Source organism: Embiotoca jacksoni, unplaced genomic scaffold (genome assembly GCF_022577435.1).
Source record: "Embiotoca jacksoni isolate LCO1_2020_lvr unplaced genomic scaffold, fEmbJac1.0.p SCAF_18, whole genome shotgun sequence".
NCBI lineage: Eukaryota > Metazoa > Chordata > Actinopteri > Embiotocidae > Embiotoca > Embiotoca jacksoni.
This window is the reverse complement of record NW_027185318.1, coordinates 12,189,394-12,209,920: the sequence shown is the minus strand read 5'-3', so window position 1 is coordinate 12,209,920 and position 20,527 is coordinate 12,189,394. Positions and strand designations below refer to the sequence as shown.

Below are 20,527 nucleotides of genomic sequence, written 5' to 3'. Positions count from 1 at the left end.
GCAACAAGAGCAGTCCGGAACCTTATTTTTATATATATATATATATATATATAACACCAAAACAGTCACTGGTCAAAAGCGGTAGTAGAATTTCACCGTTCCCAAATACAACTCCCCAAAACAGGACTTTCACGCGTAATGGGAATTCTTTTGTTTTCTCCTTTTAGATGGTTATTAAGTGAAGATATGAGAGCTCTGAAAGAAAACCAGGACGGTAGCATTTCAGTTGTTGCTGGACAACTAAACAACCATCTTCAACTCACCCTGAAGGGCCGAGGGGGCTTTTACACTTCATTTCATTCATGAATTACGTTAATTACAGCTGCTTTAATTTGAATATTTGGCTAATATCATCTATTGTGTCTTGATATTAGTCTTTTTTTGTTAGCAAGTAAACTGTTTGTTAACTAGTATTGCGTTTTTATATACTTGTAAGAACGGTGGTGTTTATCATCATTGTTGATATAAAAACACTGCATTAAGTACACCACCATGAAGACAAGGGTGTTATGGATTTATAAAGATATGTAGTAAAGAGTCAGTCTCGGGTGCTGCACAACATTCACACACAGAATTTTTCATTATAACCAATTAAAGTTCTATTACACAAAAATATGAAGCTATATTAATAGCATTTTTACAGTGAATAAGCAAGAGAAAGACGAAATGACCTGAAGATATTTAAAGTATTTTTTTGCCACATGCAAATGTAAGTAACACAACACTGATGTTGTGATGTTGATGAATGACAGCAGAGTCTCTTTGGTGATGGACGCTGACACAAGGCCGAGACCACGTCATTTTTTATGTTTTTTTAAACGTCTCGATGCTCGGACTGTCCGTTCAAACCTCCCTTTTTGTCTCTCCCTCCATCTTTAAAAATCACTCGCTGGCTGATGGGCCACTAATGAAGGAGAGGAGAGGAAGAGAGGGAGAGAGAGAGATGGAGGGAGAGGGAGTGCTGGAGGCGCGCCCGAGGCTGCAGGAGCGAGACCAACAGATTAAAGGAGTTCAATTCCCTTTTAAAATCTCCACCTCACTTTTCTTCTCCTTCATTGCTCCCGTTTTCTTTCTCTCTTTTAGTAATGCAACACTTTCGACTTCTGCCATTGTTTCTCTGTGTTTGGACTCGATCCTTCTTCTTCCCGTCAACCTGCCGTCGCCTCCCTCTCTCTCCTCCCTTCTTTTTACCCTGCTGGATTTCCTCTGTAGTCGCATCTACCTTTCAGATTACCTTTACCCCGTTTACCCTCTGTGCGTGCATGTGTGTGTGCGCGCGCACACATTAACGTGCAGGTAATTTACGGCTGTGAAATTGCTTTATGGAAACGTCCTTTCTGTCTGCCAGGGGATGGAGGGATGAAGACCCCCGAAGGAGAGCAAGTTTATGTGTGTGTATGTATGTGTGTATGTGTGTGTGTCTGTGTTCATAGTGGTGTCGTGTGTGACTCAGTGGCCTTTATAAAAAGAGGCAGCCACTCTCCCTTTGTTGCCCTCTGCTGGCGAGTTACAGTACAGTTTACAAACCTGCCCCCTGAAGTTCATTCAACTTGATCAAGTCATGATGATGTAAGACAAAACACACTATGCCTCACTCGTAATCTGATACATATTAAGCCATATAGATAAATCCTTGTTACCTTTTCAGAACATATTATCGACAATAAGAAACACAGAATAGATATTCATGTTATTCATAACATTTCATAGTCTGTTATAAATGTCGCGCTGCTGTTAAAACTACTTGTTTATAGCAGAATAGTCGAGGAAGTTAAAAATATTCCATCACCACCCCGAACCACTGCTTTTCAGATTAAGATTTTGTACAATTTTACAAAACAAAACAAAAACCACAATAGCTCATAATATACGTAATTTTGACACATTGAAAAAAGAAAATACAGTCTTTAAGATGTCACCAACGCTTAACCATTAAATTTGAATAACTGTCATTTAAAATGACACATCAAAATCAAAGTCCAAAAACTTTCATATAAATTTATGCGGCAGAAGTGTTTTTTTTCTTCTTTTTTTGTTCCGTTATTAATTTTCTCACTTTGGCTCAGATTTATCTCGTGACCCTTTGGCGGGGCTTCACCCCTCCATTAGGAACAACGTATAACATTAAAAGTAACTCCAACCAGCTCCAGCAGTTTGATACTGCCTGTTCACAACTGGCACCAACATGTGTCTCCACGTATTTTGATCCAGCAGCATCAGTACTTTTACTCCCACCGCCGCCATGTTCCTGGATCTCAGACAACTTGTTGAGTGCAACGTTTTAAGAACGATGGCGAACACAATGAAAATAAAGCGTTCGTTGTATTTAAAGATGCCGTTTTCCAGTGTTCCCTACAGTTTGTGTCTCATTGTCACAGGTGTCTCATTGTGAGGTTGTTCCTCGCTCGTCCCAGAAGGCTCATCGTTTTACTGACACACCTGTGTGTTTTGTGTTTTAGATAAAAAAAAAAAAAAAAGAAGCCTTTCAGAGTGAGTGTGTGTGTGTGTGTGTGTGTGTGTGTGTGAGAATTCATTAAAGGCGGTGTTGGTGCTGCTAAAACGCCTGCAGGCTTAAATCCACCGAGCTTTCCCTTCTGCACTCGTCTCTCGCTCCCGTCTTTTTTTTACGCTGCGGTCGGAATGTCTCTCGATCGTCTCTTTCTCTCCCAAACAACCGGTCTTTTCTGTCAGGTGACGTCTTCTGCTTCGGTAAATCTCCGTGTCTTTTTCATTCCTTCTTTATGTGCCGAAATACCTCTGAAAAATTCACAAAATCTTTTCTTCCTGAAAATTTCTCTCCTCTTGTGTTATTACGACAGCACACCTCACGTCTTGCGTCATCCAAACAAAACTCAAACAATCAATTCATCTACATGAACAAATGAATTGTGAGTGAAGAAGGACTTCATATGGTTTTCACTCATTTTTTCTGAATTTCCGAATCAGTTTCATCATTATTTGTGTTTCTATCCTTCTATAAAACCAGTTGAACTCTTTTCTTACTCGCCACTTTGCTTTAAAACAAAGTATCTAATATTTTCCGTTTCTTGCCAATGTCTTTCTTCCCTCTCCCAAAAAAATCTGCACCTTAATTCTCCCTTTTCTGTCCAATTTATAATACTTTCAAAGATCTTTCTTTCTTCGTGAATATATGTATATATTCCTCTCCTTCATTTTCCTATCTTCATCCTTCCCCTTTTCTCATTCCTTTGGCCATCTTGTCTACCTGTCTCTCCTTGAGAAAATGAGCATTTTGTCCTCTCCTCTTTCTTTTCTCTATCTGTAAATCTCCGCTTCCCATTTCTCTGCTGAGAACAGATGAATTTCTCTCTTCAGCCCCTGTGCCGAGTTTTTCTCTCCCTTTCTCTGCCGACAAATCACTCCTTCCCCTCCCCTTCTTTCTTTCTTTGTGAAAAGGCAAGTTCATTCCCTATCCCTTCTTTCTCTTTTCCTCTGTTCTCGGAGTGGAAACGAGGACAGATTGACTTTGAGATCTGACCCGAGCTAAGACCGTCTGTCAGCAGGTAATGATAGAGACTTAGAGAGTGACGCCTCTTCACAGAGAGGGATCACGCCTCGTCCTCCACTTAAAAAGAAGCCTTTTAAAATTTAGATCCCTGTTGAGAGAACAGGCTATCCCTCTAAAATACACCTTGATCGATTCCCTAACTATCCACCTATACTGCAGCGACGGGGGAACCGGGAGCGTACGTGGAAATAAATCCCATGAAAAAAAATCGGAGGCCTGCGAGCCGCTTGCTGTTCTGCAAAAAACAGAGAGTGCAGAAAGTCTTTTTCTCACCTGAAAAATCACGACAACATCACGAGTTTCCTTTGAAAAAAGGGGATTGATATGCACTCGAGCTTCAACTTGTGCCATCAGAAAGGACGCAAAGAGAATATTGGAGCCCTCTGCAATCAGAGGAACTTTTTACCTGCAATTCGACGACAGGAAGCTGATAAAATTGTTGTTCCTGGAACTCAAAAAGTCTCAAAAACTCATAAAAGGGAGGATTAATAACTTTATGTATATGTGAACCCCTTTCTGAGTGCCTCCCGAAATGTTGCAGAATGATCAAACACAAGTCTTTAGATATTCAGCTGCACAAATGGAGAATAGTTGTCAGTGCTGAACACTCCAACCCTAGACTAATCAAACACAAACCTCTGGACTGCTACGACCAGGTTACATCATCGTTAACGCTTTTAAATAGGCAGTATAAAAGATAGATATTTACTATAATGTTTCGCCTCCCAGACGTGACTGAAAGAGCAGCACAAACACAACTTCATTTGCCTAAAAATAAAATACAAAAATACTTCACAGTCATGAGCTTCAAGATGAAATAAATAATCCCGAAACCCTCGGTTGATCTTCTAGTTTGCGGTGAGGTGTACTACTTTATAGCATAAAAAAAGCGCTGAGGAAACTGTTCGCTGATTGGCTGAAACTGAAAATGAATCAGGAACAGACAGGAACTTTAAAATATGTTTTTTTGTCTCTGTTTCAGCCAACTGTCCAGACTAAAAAAAAAAAGCAGCATCTCTTTCCCCCCAAAAAGGATCTTTTTTTTAGAAAAGGGTGTAGAACTGAAAGTGCCGGGTTGGTGTTTGAGTGTGTGGGTGGATTGAGAGCTGTGAGCCACAGTGTCAGCTCAGTTTGTCGTCTCTGACTTCTGCTGCGATTGTTCATTTTGAGTTGACCTTGAGTTGAAAGGTTTTCATCTTTGGGGAAAAAAAAAAAGCACATTCACAGGCACCCACAGCTGTAAGACTCAAGTAAAGACAGTGGTAGAAACGGGAAGGAAAACATCTATTATTTAAGAGCAAAACTGAAAAGTGGAAAAATCCTCCACTCATCCAATGGCAACTCATCCATCGAGTGGTCAAAAAAACCCGCCAAAACAAACAATAACCGCATAAGACGTGGTGATCTGTCATTTTCTTCCAGGAGAAACCAGCAGGTAACGGCACGAAACCAAAGTGAAGACAACTGGATCCAACTGCTCATTTTGTGCGTGTAGCCGACGCCCACACAAACCATATCTGTCACTATCCAATTAGACAGAAAGCTCACCATGTGCTGAAAAAAAAAAGTGGGGAATCATTAGACCGTTGCTCCGAAATCAGCTTCCACACAATCAGCGGCGAGTTCACGAAGCTACCGAATTAAACCGCCCCAAAGACAGGCAGATTTCAGAACAATCTGACTGCGCTCCATTTGACGTGTAGGATGAAGAGGGGGAAAAAAAAAGAAAAGAAAAGGAGAGAAAAGGACACGGAGCACCTCCACTGCCCTGTAGCCATCCATTTCTGAAAGCCCCCCTTTCACAGAGGAAATTAATTTTGAAAGAAGAAGAATAAAACGAGCGGCCGAGGTGACTGAAGGTGCTGTATTAGACTACGCTCGACTAAAACCAAGTCATTTAAACCGCTGGCTGCCGGCTCGCCTCCCTGACCTCCCATCCTTGCTGCAGACAGAGAGGAATAATCTCCCTCAATACTTCACTTCCTTTTTTTTTTTTTTTTTTTTTGGTGTTTTACACATCCTAACCTCCCCCCTCCTAGTTCTGTCTGACCCCACCGGGCCGCCATAGAGTCACTTCCTGATTGCCACTCTGGATGTTCAGAGCCCAGGAACTTTCGGAGAAGGTAATTGAAAAAGTTTTAGGGAGCTTCATGCCGCTGCGTTTGCTTTTCTTTATTCTCTGGTGAGGTCTGTGGCATGTATCGGTTGTTTCATGTGTTATACTTTTTGGAACTCAAATTTCCTGGTGGTTGTCGTAATGTTTGGATATTTAGCACTTTGTGCAAAGAAATGACAGTAAATAGTTAAATGTTGACCATGAAAGCTATATGTCAACAAGAACTATTGCAGAGTCTAAATCCAGTTCCAAGAATTCAGGTTTATATCATGCTGCGTTCAAATTGTGTCGTATTTACCGTGCACACGTGAAGAGTCCATACGAACGGCGCCCTCTTGTGGTATTCACGACGTAGGAACTCAAAATGTTCTATAAGCCTCGAGTAGTGATGTGTTTCCTGACGTTTACGGAAATGTTGGAGGCCCTGGAAGTTAATTTGTCATTGGATGTTAAGCTAATATATTGTGATTTTAGTCATGTAGAGTTTGTCTTCATAACTTAGACGTGGATTCAGTTTGGTCAGGTTTAGGCACCAGAAATATTTGCTTAGATTCAGGCTGTTCTGTAGCGCTATATGTTTAAAGACTGAAGCGCACGAGGACTAACTCGCCTTCCTCTCCTGACTTCCTTCTTCAAATTAAGAAGTTTCAAATTATTCAAAAATTGTTCTGTAAAACGCAGTAGTTTGTTAGTTAAGAGCAATTTTCACGCTTTCATGGGTATAATTTGTCAATTACTGCTTTGCACCTGCAAAACAAGTCAGTGGAGGAAAGGATCTGAGAAGAATTAAATAAGAAGAATTAAAAATCTTTTCGAGCTACAAAAAGACAGCAATGGTGAAAGCAGCTTGTTCAGGATGTGAAGTAATAACTTCAACTTAGCTCACTGAATCCATCTGTATTCAGCTGCAGAGGACAGTATTTGATAGAATCTGACTGTCTGCGTTTGACTCCCATCAGGCCCGCTGTCCTTGCCCTGTGCTTGTTATTATTTGGCGTTCTGCCTAAATGCCTTCACTGCCTCAGACAAACCGTGAAAACGCCGTGCAGCTCTGAACGCCTCCTCAGCTTTTACCACCACTGTAAAGATCTGACTGCAGCAACAAACAGTGTGCTGCAAATCATCTAGACAGCCACTAAACAGGGACACCAAACCTCTGCCTCCGTGTGTGTGTGTGTGTGTGTGTGTGTGTGTGTGTGTGTGTGTGTGTGTGTGCGAGTGCGCGTGTGTGTGTCATACAGAGTGTATTATGACTCCTGACAAGGGTAATAAGATTGTGGAGTTGCCGCTGTGAGAAAACTTTTCAAAGATACAGGAGAGCAGAGATTCTCTAAGTGGCCTGAAACTTTCAGAAGTGAGATCTAGAAATACGGCTGCTGTGATATCGTCCTTACAGGCGGTGCGGAGGACTATTACTCTCTAAATATGGTCACAACAAGTCTCAAAGGTTTTACTGTACACGTGACGGACATATCGGATGAGACTTTAAAGTATAAATTAGATTGGACTGGTGTTTCACGTTCAACCAGAAATAAAAAAAATCCTCCACGTTGGTTAGCTAAGTGGCTGTAGTAGCATCGGTTTTCCACAAGGTGGCATCAGTTTTAGAAAAAGTTGGAAATAAAAATCGCAGACTACAGAGTGTTGTGACTCGACGCATAAAACAGCCGTCTGTCATTCAGAAAAAACATTTGCTGAATTTGACAATTTGTCAGTGACTTCATCGGCCAATCAGAGAGCAGTATCGAGTCAGGCGGTAAGAGTACTCACAGTCCAGGTGACACTGTCTGATCCCCTCCACGTCTTCAGCATGAATTAACTGGTAACACCTCTTCCCCACGATGTCCACCGGTGTCAGGTCCATGTAGTCGCTGATCCTGAAACACATTTAACACGTTACAATATTAAAAGCCCAAAAGACAGAAAAGTTCACACACAGAAATCAGACCATCAAAAAAAGATATGATTTCCCACACAGCCTTTGTCTTATTTCGGGGTCGTCAGGTGTTTTGCCCTGGTATGTGCAGTTTTGCACAACTTCAAATTTTTCTGAACCTCTACAACGGAGGAGGAGAGTGCAAATATACCACGACACATAGAAATACAATAGAGACATTAATGGGAAATACAGGTTCAACAGCAGGTTGAAATAAACCCGAATGATCCTTTAAGACACGTTGCATGCCATCAACACCTATAGCTTGATTTGAGACTCTAAAAAACAACAACCCTACAGGTCTTTTGTTCAAACAGTTAATGACCCACAGCTTCGTTTAGCTTGAGATTAGCAAACTTTCACAATTTAACTGAATATTTTGTGTTATTTCCAGTAGGGGAGGGGCTTTTAGTGATGACAAAAAACAAAAACAAAAAACAGGCTAAAAATAATATCATTGCAACTTCTGTGTGTACACACACCTGTATATGCACTACTGATGATTTTTGTGCATTTTTAACTTTGTACTTTATTCTAATTCGTATTTTATCATAATATATTTTAAGTACCTGGCAGCTATGACATTCTAATTTTCCTTAAAAAAGTATATATCTATCTTACAGACTGAAAAAAGGTCACCAGACGTTGACTCTCTATCCTGCATCCTTACATGGTATCCCGTCCTTCCCAGTAATGCTGACATCCTACACCAAACGAGTGAGTTACTATTTCTTCTCCCTAATTGCACTCAGTTAGTTGTCATTTCAAACTAAAAATGGGATAAAAAAAAAAAAATTAAAAAAAAAATCCTGTGTCCAAATTTGCACCACGCTGAACTGCTTGGATTGGAAATGTCGTGAAACAGAACTGTACAGTTCTGGTACTCGATGAATAAAAAGTCTGATTTAGAGAAGGAGGAAAAAAAGAAAAGAAAAGCTAATAGCCCAACAACAGAGACTGAAGCCCGTCTGTCTATTGTACAGGTAACACACATCAGCTTTAAAACGTTTAATTTGAACAAATTTGCCACAGGATAGACAGAACAATTTCCCCAGTTTCATTCTGATGGAGGCTGGGTGGGGTGGGGGGTGGTGGTGGTGGGGGACTAATGTCTGGCAGGCAGATAACAGCACACTCTGTTCTTTAGAAAAACCTTCCTCCCATTTTCTCATTCTCTTAGAAACTCATCCTCAAAATGGGGCCGTAATGGGAGCGACGCTTGTCTGTTCGCCGCAGACGCTTTCTGTCGCTCCGCATTGAATATCATCATCTGCCTCGCATTGTATCCCTTTTTTCCACCCACAAAAAAGCAATCTGTCTACTATCATTCCCCCCTCCTCCCCCCTCCTCTCTTTTTATAATAAAACATGAAGGGGTTATTTTTTTTTTTTCTCTTTTTCTTTTTACGGCTGATATGAATCTCCTCGGGCGGCCGGTTAACTCTTGCGCGAGATCCTGATGCCTATCTGCTTTATCTGGACAGAGGGAAGGAGATAGATCCATCAGAGACATATTTCACTGTTAAACCAGGGAGGATTGGGTCAGATTCCTCATGAATAAGAAGCCCCGACAAGGGAGACAACTTTTTTTTCTTTTTGGATTTCTTTCTTGAGCAGCGGGTGTGAAACATGAATGCAGAAGTGGTCGGTCAAAGCAGTTTTTGACAATTAGATAATCACAAAATAAAGGCAGCAGTGGAAAAAGACTCATCTAAAAAAAAAAAAACAAAAAAAAACATTTTCTTTAGAGGTCTAAAAATTATAATAAAAGAAAGTATATGCACAACCAAAGAGGACACTGATGTCTTATGCTGAAAATATATGCACAAAATAAAGGTCACTCTGGCACAAAGAGCTCCCTTCGCTCCTCTACCTGTTCTCGCAGTACACGATCTTCAGGTCCATGTTGACTCGCGTGACGAACATCTGGCAGTCGATGCGGACCTCGTTGATCGTGGGCGGCGGGAGGGCGTGGGCCACCACCACCATCCCTATGATCTGATTGGGCACCGAGCGGCTGTGCGTCAGAGCCATCCGGATCCGCAGACGCCCTGTGACGTGGATCACCTGAAGGGAAAGCGGGACAAGTTGGAGGTGGGGAGGGGGGGGGGGGGGGGGGGGGGGGGGGGGGGGGGTCAGAGGGCGGCGACAGAGAGTGTCGAGATGTGAAGTAACTTTACTAAGGTAGGAAGATATTACTTCAAAGGCCCAAAAGAGGGCTCATAAATAAACATTGTAACTTTATGAAAGCAATATAATCTGCATTCCTGTGTCCACTTGTCTGCAGGTGGAGTACTGTACCGATATCACAGGACCTGAGACTCCTGATGATAAAAACATGCACCTTTGATGCACTTTTAAAACGAGCTTCTTAACGCAATTATCCAATCAGACAACCGTGTTGCAGCACTGCAGCATAAAGAACTTCAGTTCACGTTGATCAAACATCAGACTGAGGAAAAAATAAATGCAATCCACGGCCGGTTTCTGCGTTTCAAAAGTTGCTGACCACTTGGATTTCTTGGAAATTTCTTCAGAGTTGATTTTAGAATTTGGATGGAAACAACTTGGTGATGGAGGTCAGAGGTCAGACTGGTTGGAGCTGACAGAAAGGCCGCACTAACGCAGATGATCGTGTCGCCATCTGAGAGCAAAGGGAAGCTCGGCATGCTCAGTGAGTGTTCGCCCTTTATTTCCTGATTATATTCTGAAGGTGACAGTAGTAACTGTCTCGATGCAAATGTTAAAAATTATGTCTGAGTTGAAGACTACGTGATTTCCGGCCGGGTTTCTGGTCTTTAACAGCAGCAACAGATGAGACTCAAGCCACTTTTGCTATTTTCAATATTTAACCAAACCCACCAATAGATTAAGGAGCCTTCATGTTTCTCATGTTTTTCTGCTGCAAATTAAAAGTATGTAAACATCGTTTCTAGGAGACATTGCAGGACGATGTGAATTTGTGAGGACACGGATGTATTTTTTTTCACGTCCTTCTGGAGTCGATGAGTACAGGAATATTTTGGAATCAGCTTCTCCCACCTACAGAACCACAACGGCTTTCAAAACTACAAACTGTAAGTCTGTTATCACCGATGTGTGTGTGTGTGTGTGTGTGTGTGTGTGTGCGTGCGTGCGTGCGCGCCGCGCGTGTATTGCACTGCCCTGATGTGTGTGCCAGTGAGTGCAAATGTGTGTAGTAATATATGCATGCATGTGTGTGTGAATATTTATGTGCATCTTTGTCTCCACTGTGATTTGCATGGGATCTGAGTCTGCCAGGTGTTTTACAACACACGCACACGCACACACACACAAAACAAACACAAAACGCACACATCAAAAACCCACAAGAACGCAGATTTTAAAACAGAGAACAAAGAAACGGATTTCAACCAGTCAGTGTTACATTATTAAGTCAGTCTAAGCCGCTAAGACGCTCATGTTCAACATACACATGTTTAATGTCAGCCACACTCCAAGTTAAATAAGCAAGCACCTAATTTCTGAGATATAAATGAACCATCAAAACAAAACCTTTCCATACCTCTAATGTAACCTGATAGGCTGAACCCTAAAATAACTCTTTGAATGTCTGAAAGTCTAAAACTCAAACTGTCTGTTTCCCAGGGAGGAGGAGAGGATGTGACATTTTTGTGTTTAGTCATGACTATAGAAATAATGGGTCTGCTGCATTCATAAATGAATCAATGCAGTAAGATACCAGTGAGTCGTTGAATACATTTTTCTCTGTTAAACTTGTTCTGTCTTTGAAAATTAAGTTACAGCAGCTCCAACATGTTTCCACCACGATGTGTCCGTCGTCATCCTTCAGGAGACTCAAGTGTATTAGTCTGGGATAAACCATGAGATCACACACACACACACACACACACACACACACACACAATCCTCTTTAATCCCACCTCTCTCGATCAGTGAGCCGGTCACAGAGCTTAGAGTCCTGATGTTGCACCTATAGGACTGAGATACACACTCGTACAGCACACGTTTTTGTCATGCAGGAAAAAAATTATCATTCTCTCTCACACACACACACACACACACACACACACACACACACACACACACACACACACACACACACACACACACACACACACACACACACAAATATCAAACCAGGGTTATTGTAACTACAGAAATAACAGGAAACAAATTTGTCCGAAAGTGTCAAATTGTTGATGTCACTTCCTGTTTCGCATCTGTTCCATTAGCTTCAGTATTATCTTCCGATTTTAACGTGCACGTTTTTACTTATAAATAAATTTATGACTGTTCTCAGGTCATCTTCACTGCAGCACAGAAAACTCCAGCTACAAATGCGGCTGCCAGAACTCTTACAACTCAAATCATTTTTAACATATAACACTAATCTGTCCTCACTTCTATTTCACTCAGGTCCGACTACAGCCTTTTTCGTATTCCAAACGTCTTCATGAACAGGTACGATGGCGCTGTCGCCATCGTACCTGGGAGAGGATCTCAGCTCCTACATCCTCCCAACGTGCACTCAGGTCAAAGGATGCCGGCGAACTAACCACCGCAAAGATTAACAGCTGTATCATCCATCGTCTGTAGAGCAGTTTCATAAAGATCTGTGCTGCTGTGGAATAATTAAAACCTTTAATTCAAGATTTATCTTTATATTTTCACCGCCCTACACAATTGGAATATTAAACCCTGATTGTAGAGAAGTTTGGTCAGAGTCAACTCCACATTTTAGACCTTATATATAACTATTAACTGTATATTATTTTAAAGAAACATGAAACTATATAGATGGATAATATTTGTGAGGAAATAATACACAAAGGAATACAAATATGCTTTCTGTGTATAGACTCAACAAAAACGTATTTGTATCCGAATAAAAAAACAAACTTGTCCATGGTAGGATTACAAATTTCCATATGGATCACTTCATTTGAGGACAGATAATAAGAGTAGAAGCCAGCGGCTGATAAAGTCTTCAAAGAGGTGAACGCCACATGGATATACCTGTATTTGTAGTGTGATGAGACACACACACACACACACACACACACACCGGTCAGATCACCTAATCCTGTCTTCCCAGGGAGAGTCAGCAGGTTTAGCATGTTAACATGGATCCTGTGTGTGTGTGTGTGTGTGTGTGTGTGTGTGTGTGTGTGTGTGTGTGTGTGTGTGTGTGTGTGTGTGTGTGTGTGCGTGTGCGAGAGAGAGAGGAAACACATGGATCCTGTGTGTGTGTGTGTGTGTGTGTGTGTGTGTGTGTGTGTGTGTGTGTGTGTGTGTGTGTGTGTGTGTGTGTGTGTGTGTGTGTGTGTGTGCGTGTGCGAGAGAGAGAGAGATCGGCCTACAAACACCGATTTACATCCCTGCAGTAACACAGTGAGCACAACAAAAGCAGCTCCACATTTTCATGTTGGTTCAGAAACATAGTTCTGAAAAGAAAAATATTTTTAGATCCGGCGTGACGTCCACTTTCCAAGAAAACAGATAGTTCAGAACTTGCCTGAGAATCATCAGGTTTTATCTTTTGCCTGAGTATCAAAGTAAATCAGTGACAGTCGTCTGTGCATTAAACACACACAACAAACAGGAAGCGTTAATAGTGAATTCGGCATAATCAATTTTCCAAAATGCAATTAGTGAAACTCTTATCAAAACCTCATAAATCTTTTCTTTTAATTATGAGATACGATTATAGACATCATTTTTCTTTGATGAACGTAATGGATTTCCATATATTTGAAGATTAGAGTTCTGTGGATGACACTCTTTTCATGTTTGTGATGCATCAGTCTCACCTTATATCCTGAGGACTTGATGTGCACGCCTCTCTTTGTGAGCGTCGACTTCATCCGGATGAAGAAGGATCGTTCCAGAGTGTTATCAGGAGCCAGAAGACTCGGACTGCTGGACTCCACTGTGAAACCGAAGAAACACACAGAAAACACAAAAACCATGACGAGACTTATCATAGACATTCTTTCTGAGCTTTCGACTTTAATTTGTCGAACTCGTGGGTCGTCACAAGGATATTTGTTTTCAGGAAAGAATTGCTAACATTGACGCTTTGTTCTCTTTGGCGAAACCAACGGTAATAGGCGCCAACTGCAGTTGTGTTTTTGGAGTGAATTTAGCTAAAGACACCATGATTACTTGTGAAAAACATTTATTGACTTTGTATTTAATGAGAAAATTAACCCTTTTGGAATTGGAGTCTGTGGAGCCAGCCACTAGTGGCCCTCAGTGGTATTGCACTTTAAAGCAGTTCTGCATTGGCTTGAAGTCTGCTAATGTGCTAGTTTTGTTTCTATAAAAACTTAAATGACCTCTCTGCAAGTCATTTATTCAACAGATTATTTCCAGACCTCGAAGTTAGAACAATTCACGTTTAAAAGTTAGAATCAATAATGGAAATAAATGCAGACATTTACATTACGGTAATGATAAAATATTACTTAATTTCATTCATCTCCTGTATGATCTTTCACCAAGAGGTTCCTCAGAAAACCGTAATGGACTCAAACATCAGTGGAGTGATTTTAATCGGTGTAAAACAAATAAATAAATCATTCTGTCGGCTGGACCAGTCAGCCAATCACAGCTGCTGTCAAGCTGTCCATCACCTCAAAGCAGCTCATGACAATCAAACAGGGAAATGTCAAAACACATCAGAATAGAAAGACGGGAACGCTCAGGAACAAATTAAAGGTTGGTTAAGGAGGAATAGCAGCTTGAAAGCTGCAATCTTCTTATGTCACGGATATCAAAATAAAACCCTCATATGTTTGTTGTGCAGCTGTGAAGCTCCACCATATCACCAAAATCAAAACAAAGCAGAATGGGTGAGATCGCTGCTTTAGTCTCGTCCTTCACAACATAAAATCTGCCACATCATGCAGAAGTACATTTTTCTTTCCCTCCTCCCTGTCAGCAAAGTGGCGTCCAATCAGGAATCAGCCACAGTTACTGAAGGTGAGACGCTCCATTTGTCAGCTGCTGTCAGCTTCCAGAAATCAGCTGCATATTCATAACTCCTCCATCCATCAGAGGGAGTGATTGGAGGGGAGACAGCCGGGAAAACATTTGCTCACACACTGTTCAGGTGGGGGGTCGTTTTACTGTACTTATCAGGACCCTCTTAACATTCCCCAGGCCACAGCATGATGTAAAGGAGTTACTATAGCAACATTAATGTTTGTGTAGTGTTGTCAAACTGTATCTCAATCTATATGCGTGTATTTGACTTTTCAAGCATGTATTCAGATTTATGAGAACTGAGATTTGTGAATGTGCAAAAATCTGACAATGCAACTCATCCTCATATTGAAAAGACACAATAAGTTGATTTTCACTGAATCCCAAAACAACATAAATGTTAAAATACTAAAATTGGGAGAAACTCACTCAGTTTGCTGACCCATCTATCAACCCCGCCCTCCTCTACCGAGGTCTCAAAGCTTTAACATCAGATTTATGTCCTCGAGAAATGACATACAGTTACAGTTGTTTCATGTTTTGAACATAACGAGGAAACATTTATCGTGTCAAAAATGCCAGACATTGCACCGAAAGATATTTTGTTTGTTTTCCCACCGCAAGTTCTTATGAAGGTTAAGATCAGGTTAAGATGGAGGTCTTGGTTAAAATCTGCAAAAGTCAGTGACTTGTAGCCCAATATAACCAAACACAGAAGTCAGGATGTCTAACATCCATCCTGAATGCCGTCTGCAACTGAAGTTTGGTGCAACATTTCTTTCTATAAATAAAAAAGAGAGAATAAAATCTGTGTCAGTGTTACGGTTAACGTTTGTGAACACGGTGCGGCTGGTTGCTTTTCCCTCTATTACAGCTTGTTTTTTCCCCCCCCTCTCTCTTCAGCATGCAACTCCCTTAACACACACACACACACACACACACACACACACACACACACACACACACAAACAGACGCGCGCGCGCAGGTCTCTGGTGGACGAGTGGGTTTGATCAGCGCTGATACGTGTTGACAACGTCTAATCTGAAAAAATTGAAAGAAATGAATTAATATGCAAATTCACCCTTTATAATATAAATGTCCTTGAGGAGAGAGAGAGAGAGAGAGAGAGCGAGTGAGAGAGAGAGATGGGAGGGGGCGGGGGGTGAATGAGAGAAGAAGGGAGTGAGAGTGGCGGGAATAAAGAGGAGAAAAAGGGTAATAAGGAAAAGAAACAAAAATCTGTGATGAGGCAGGAAAGAGAGGAGAAAAGGAAAAAAAAGGGAAAGAAGAAGAAAGTGGCTGAAGACAGAAAGGTGAAAGGGGAAAAGAAAGACGAGGGACAGTGAAGAAGAAAGGCAGATGAACAAAAAGTAAAAGTAAAGGATGACAAAGGAATAAGAAAGTAGAGGAGAGAGTAAAAGAAATAAAGGAAGTGAGAAAGACGAGAAGAGGGGAAGAAGATGAAAATATAGGGAATGAAAACCAGACAAAGATGGACAATAATGGGAAGGAGGAGTGAAAGAAGGAAAAGGTTTACAGAAAAAGTTTCATATCAGAGAGGGAGAGAAAAAAAAAAGGGGAAGTCAAAGAGGGAGGAAGAGGTGGAGAAAACGGAAAGGAGTATGTGACATGAGGAAATAAAGAAAGATGGGGAGGGAGAAAAGGAAAGAGGAACAGAGACTGGTAGAGGAAAGAAAGATGGAGATGAAACAAATCAGACTGAACAAGTTGAGATGGAGGAAAAGAAAAAAAGACGGAAAGAGGGAGGAGGAGAGGAGGAGAAAAAGGGAAACATGGTAGAGAAAAGTAGGAGAGGAGGAACAAGTGGGAGGAAGAGGGGGAGGGAGGAACAAGTGGGAGGAAGAGGGGGAGGGAGATAAGAGACCGAAGAATTATGAGGAAGGAGAAAAGGAAAGAATGACTTCAAGGAAAGAGGAGAGATAAAGAAGGAAAAGGGAGAGAAACAACACGAATCCTCCCACGTGGAGACAGAAATCTTTGTCTCCACATCCTCTCCTCTCCTCTCCTCTCCTCTCCTCCATCCTGCCCCCGGTCGGTCGGTTCTCTCTCTCCTTTGGTCCTCCAGGAAATCAGCCGCCGATCTGACGGAGGAATAATGATGATTGGGGGGGGGGGGGGGGCAGACGAGAGGATGGACGGACGGACGAATGACAGGGGAGCAGGACCCCCACCCCTCTTCCTCCCACTCTCTCTCTCTTTGTTATTCTCTTTGAATTAATGGGATTAGTTTCCGCACAGAAACACACACACACTTGAGATATCACTTTCATTGTCTTACACACTCCCTTTCATTTTCTCTCTCACACACACACACACACACACACACACACACACACACACGCGCGCAGCACATGCGTGTTTAGTTCATTTACAATCAAACAGTTTCTGCATGAATGAAGTGAGCGGAGGACTGAGACAGGAGGAGGAGGAGGAACGGGAGAAATGGAGGCGCATGCAGGTGAAGAAGAAGAGAAGGACTGGAGTGACATGAGAAGAATAAAAAGATAAACAGAAGAAAAGATGAGGAGGAGCAAGAGAGGATAAAGATTAAGTAGGAGGAGTAGGTGTGAGAGGAAGAGAAGACAGAGGAAGGAGGAGGAAGAGAAAGTGATGAACATAAAAAAAGAGGACAATAAAGACGAAAAATGGGACGAGTGAAAGATGGGGAGGAAGAACAAAAAGAAGAGCGGGAGTTAAGGGAAGGGTAAAAAGTTTACAAATTGAAGAAGAGGAGGAGGAGGGGGTGCATTAGTGGAGGGACTGAGGAGTAGCAGAGGGAGAAAAGAAGAAGAAGAGGAAGCAAGGGAGGGAGAGGAAGAAAAAAGAAGATGAAAAGAAGACAGGAAGGGAAGATGAAGAGGAAGATGAGAAGGAGGTGCAGAGGGAGCAGGAAGAAGAAAAATAAAGGGAAGTAAGAAGGGGAGCAAGTTCAGCGGCAAATGAAGTGAAAGGAGGAAGAGTGGAGGGAATAAGAACAAGGAAAAGATTACAGGAAGAAGAGGAGGAGGAGGAGGAAGAGGAGCGTGAGGAATGAAAAGAAGAAGGACAGGAGGAGGAGGAGAGGGAGCTGAGGGAGTGTAAAGAGGAGGGAAAAAAAGAAGACAAATGGAAGAAGAAGAAGAAGAAGAAAAGGGAGGAGAAGGAGGAGGATCATGTGGGGATTCAGAGGTGTTTTCTCATTCTGCTCGTTCGGCGTGCGTTGCCGCGGCGTCTTCTGGGACGACGCTCCTACAAGACAAAGATTAGCGCTACAAAGGCAGCAGGTGGCTGCCGGCTCTGCCGCCGCCCGACTCTGGGACCTAATTATCTACGGCACTGAAACTTTCCCCCCCGTTTGAAGGACAAATGATTAATTAAAAAGAACAACTCACCTACGCCTGTGATCTGTGGACAATACCCAGAGTGCCGAGGGTTTCTCTTCCGTGTGTGTGTGTGTGTGTGTGTGTGTGCGTGTGTGTGATTGCGGGTAGAACAAGGTCTCGGTGTGACGGTGTATCATTGTCAGACCGTCTAATGGCGCCGCCTGGTTCAGGGAGCCCGTTGTGTCCGACTGATAACTAGCTAACGTGACGGAGGAGGCGCGAGGGGGGGGGGGGGAGCGACGACAAAAAGCCAGCGACAGCAAGGTCACCGCAACCTCCAGCAGCTGCCACCGCCGCCGAGACGCGACCAAAAAAAAAAACCGAAGAGACGGAGGCCGACACAAATATAATTGGTTTAACAAAGAGGGATATAGCAGATAAGACGGAAAACATGGAGCACATTAACGAGTCGTTTAGCAACTTTAAGTGGCTGAAAAGTAACCCGAGGAGAGAAGCACGCAATAAATTAATCGGACTGACGGTAAAATAAATCAGGATGGAAAAGGAATATTTCCTTAAATACACAATACAACTTTTCTGTCAGTTCAAAGCCGTTTTGCACTTTAATATTCAGGTAAATTCACATAGCTCCCGAAAAATGTTGAACTACTCCTTTAACACCACAGCCGTGATGCTGCAGTACAGCACCGACTTGTTCAACTTCGAGACAGAAACTCAACTTTTTTTCGCCTTTTGTTTGGGGAGGGGGGATTTGGAAAATTTTGATAATTTCTCTCTTTTGCGTTCTCTTCTCCTTCACTTCCTCCTCCTTTTACCCACAATGCAATAGCACAGGAGTCGAGGGAGATCAGAGGTGGCGGGCGCGAGGCAATCATGACAAATGTGCTGTAGCTCGCTTGCTTACACACACACACACACACACACACACATATATACAGTATATATAAGAGCAGAAATAACCTAAATATACTGTGTACACACACACACACACACACACACGCTGGGAGCTGCAGTCGTGCGAGGTATTCATCACAGAGAGAGAGTATTGTCAGTGAAAGTTTAATTGTGTAAACACTCTGTTACTGTCCTGTCATATTCCTGCCTCTCCGGCTCACTATCGCCGCCACGGCTGTAATTGAATTGCTACTGTCAGGGGGGGAGGAAGAGGAGGAGGAGGAGGGGGAGGGGGACGGAAAGAGGCGAGACTCGCCTTATGAATAGAATGTGTTTTCTATCAGGCAGGATTTGACAAATTGTGTCAGGAGGAAAAGCCCAACTGATAATATTTTCCGTTTATGAAGGTGGAGGAGGAGGAGGTGGTATATGTAAGAAGAGGAAGAGGAGGGGGGGAGTGAAGAAGACACAGAGGGGGGAGGAGAGGAAGAGGAATGGGGGAAGGATGGAAGGAAGCAGGAGCAGAAAGGGGAAGTGGAGGAAAAGATGACGAGAAAAAGGAGGAGGAAGAGGAGACGGGAGGAAGAAAGGAGTGAGAAAGAAGACAGATAAAAGACACCTGGCAGGGAGAAATGATGAGAGGACGATGAAGAGGAGTCACGGGATGAAGACGAGGAACAAGGTGAAAAGGAGGAAAATTATTTAAAGGAGGAGGAAGGTGAAGAGGAAGGACGGATGGAGAGGAAAAAGAAAAAGAAAAGGGGGTTAAACAACTTAGAAGAGGAGGAAGAGAAGGAACAGGAGAAGAAGGTGGAGATGGGAGGGAGAAGGATGAAGAGTAAAAAGGGGAGAAAGATGGGAGAGGAAGAGGAGGAAGAGGAGGTCTGAAGGTTCGGGAGGTGGAGGCTAATGGATGGAAAAGACACAGAAGGGAAGGACAAGAGAGAGATGGAATTAAAGGAGGAAGATGAATGGTGTTAAAGGGAGGAAGAGGAGGCAGAATTTAACAAAATAAAACATTCAATTTAAGGGAAGGTTAAAAAATAAAAACGTCTGGGTATGCACGGATTTCTTTACACATACTTTTTCACGTAGCTTTGGAAGTGCAGTGTGTGTGTGTGTGTGCGTGCGTGCGTGCGTGTGTGTGTGCGTGCGTGTGATGGTAGATTTCCTCAAAGCCTTTTCCCACAATGCAAAAGCCTGGGAACCAAATGTACAAAAAAAAAAAAAAAAAAAAAAGTAAAACCACTTTTCGTCCTCCTCCTCGCCTAACTTCCTCTTTTCCTCTCTCACTTCCTTTTTGTCCCTCTGCTCCCACCCCCACCATCCCTCCTCATTTCAATGCAGTGATGAAAAAAAAAAAAAAAAAAAAAAAAGACTTTTACTTTGACAGTCTTATCAGGACAATGAGCTCAAATCAAACAGCGCTGTAATAGTCTGGAGACACCTCGATCCCGGCTTTGTCTTTTTTCTTTCTTTCTCTTCTTTTACTCCCCGTCTTTCCTCCGCAGAGATACCCCCCCCCCACATCCCCCTCCTGCATCTCATCTTCCTCATCCCCTCCTCTTCCTCCTCCGTGATCTCCCCGTGATGGGACTCTTTAAGGCTTTTTCTAAGCTGTCTTTAGCTTCTTCCTCTTTGGGGAACTGATCTACCTATGAAAAGGAAAAGGAGAAAAGTGGGGGGAAAAGACAATAAAATAAATAAATAGAAAG

General features: G+C 42.4%; 1 protein-coding gene across 1 annotated transcript in view; it reads right to left on the bottom strand.

Moving 5' to 3' along the window:
• LOC138200256 (neuronal PAS domain-containing protein 3) overlaps positions 1-20,527 on the bottom strand; it is a 268,641-nt gene that overhangs the window by 9,614 nt on the left and 238,500 nt on the right. Inside the window, 3 exon segments of the mRNA XM_069152828.1 lie at positions 7,416-7,522; positions 9,454-9,647; positions 13,397-13,515. Of these exon segments, the coding sequence (XP_069008929.1) occupies positions 7,416-7,522; positions 9,454-9,647; positions 13,397-13,515 (420 nt within the window).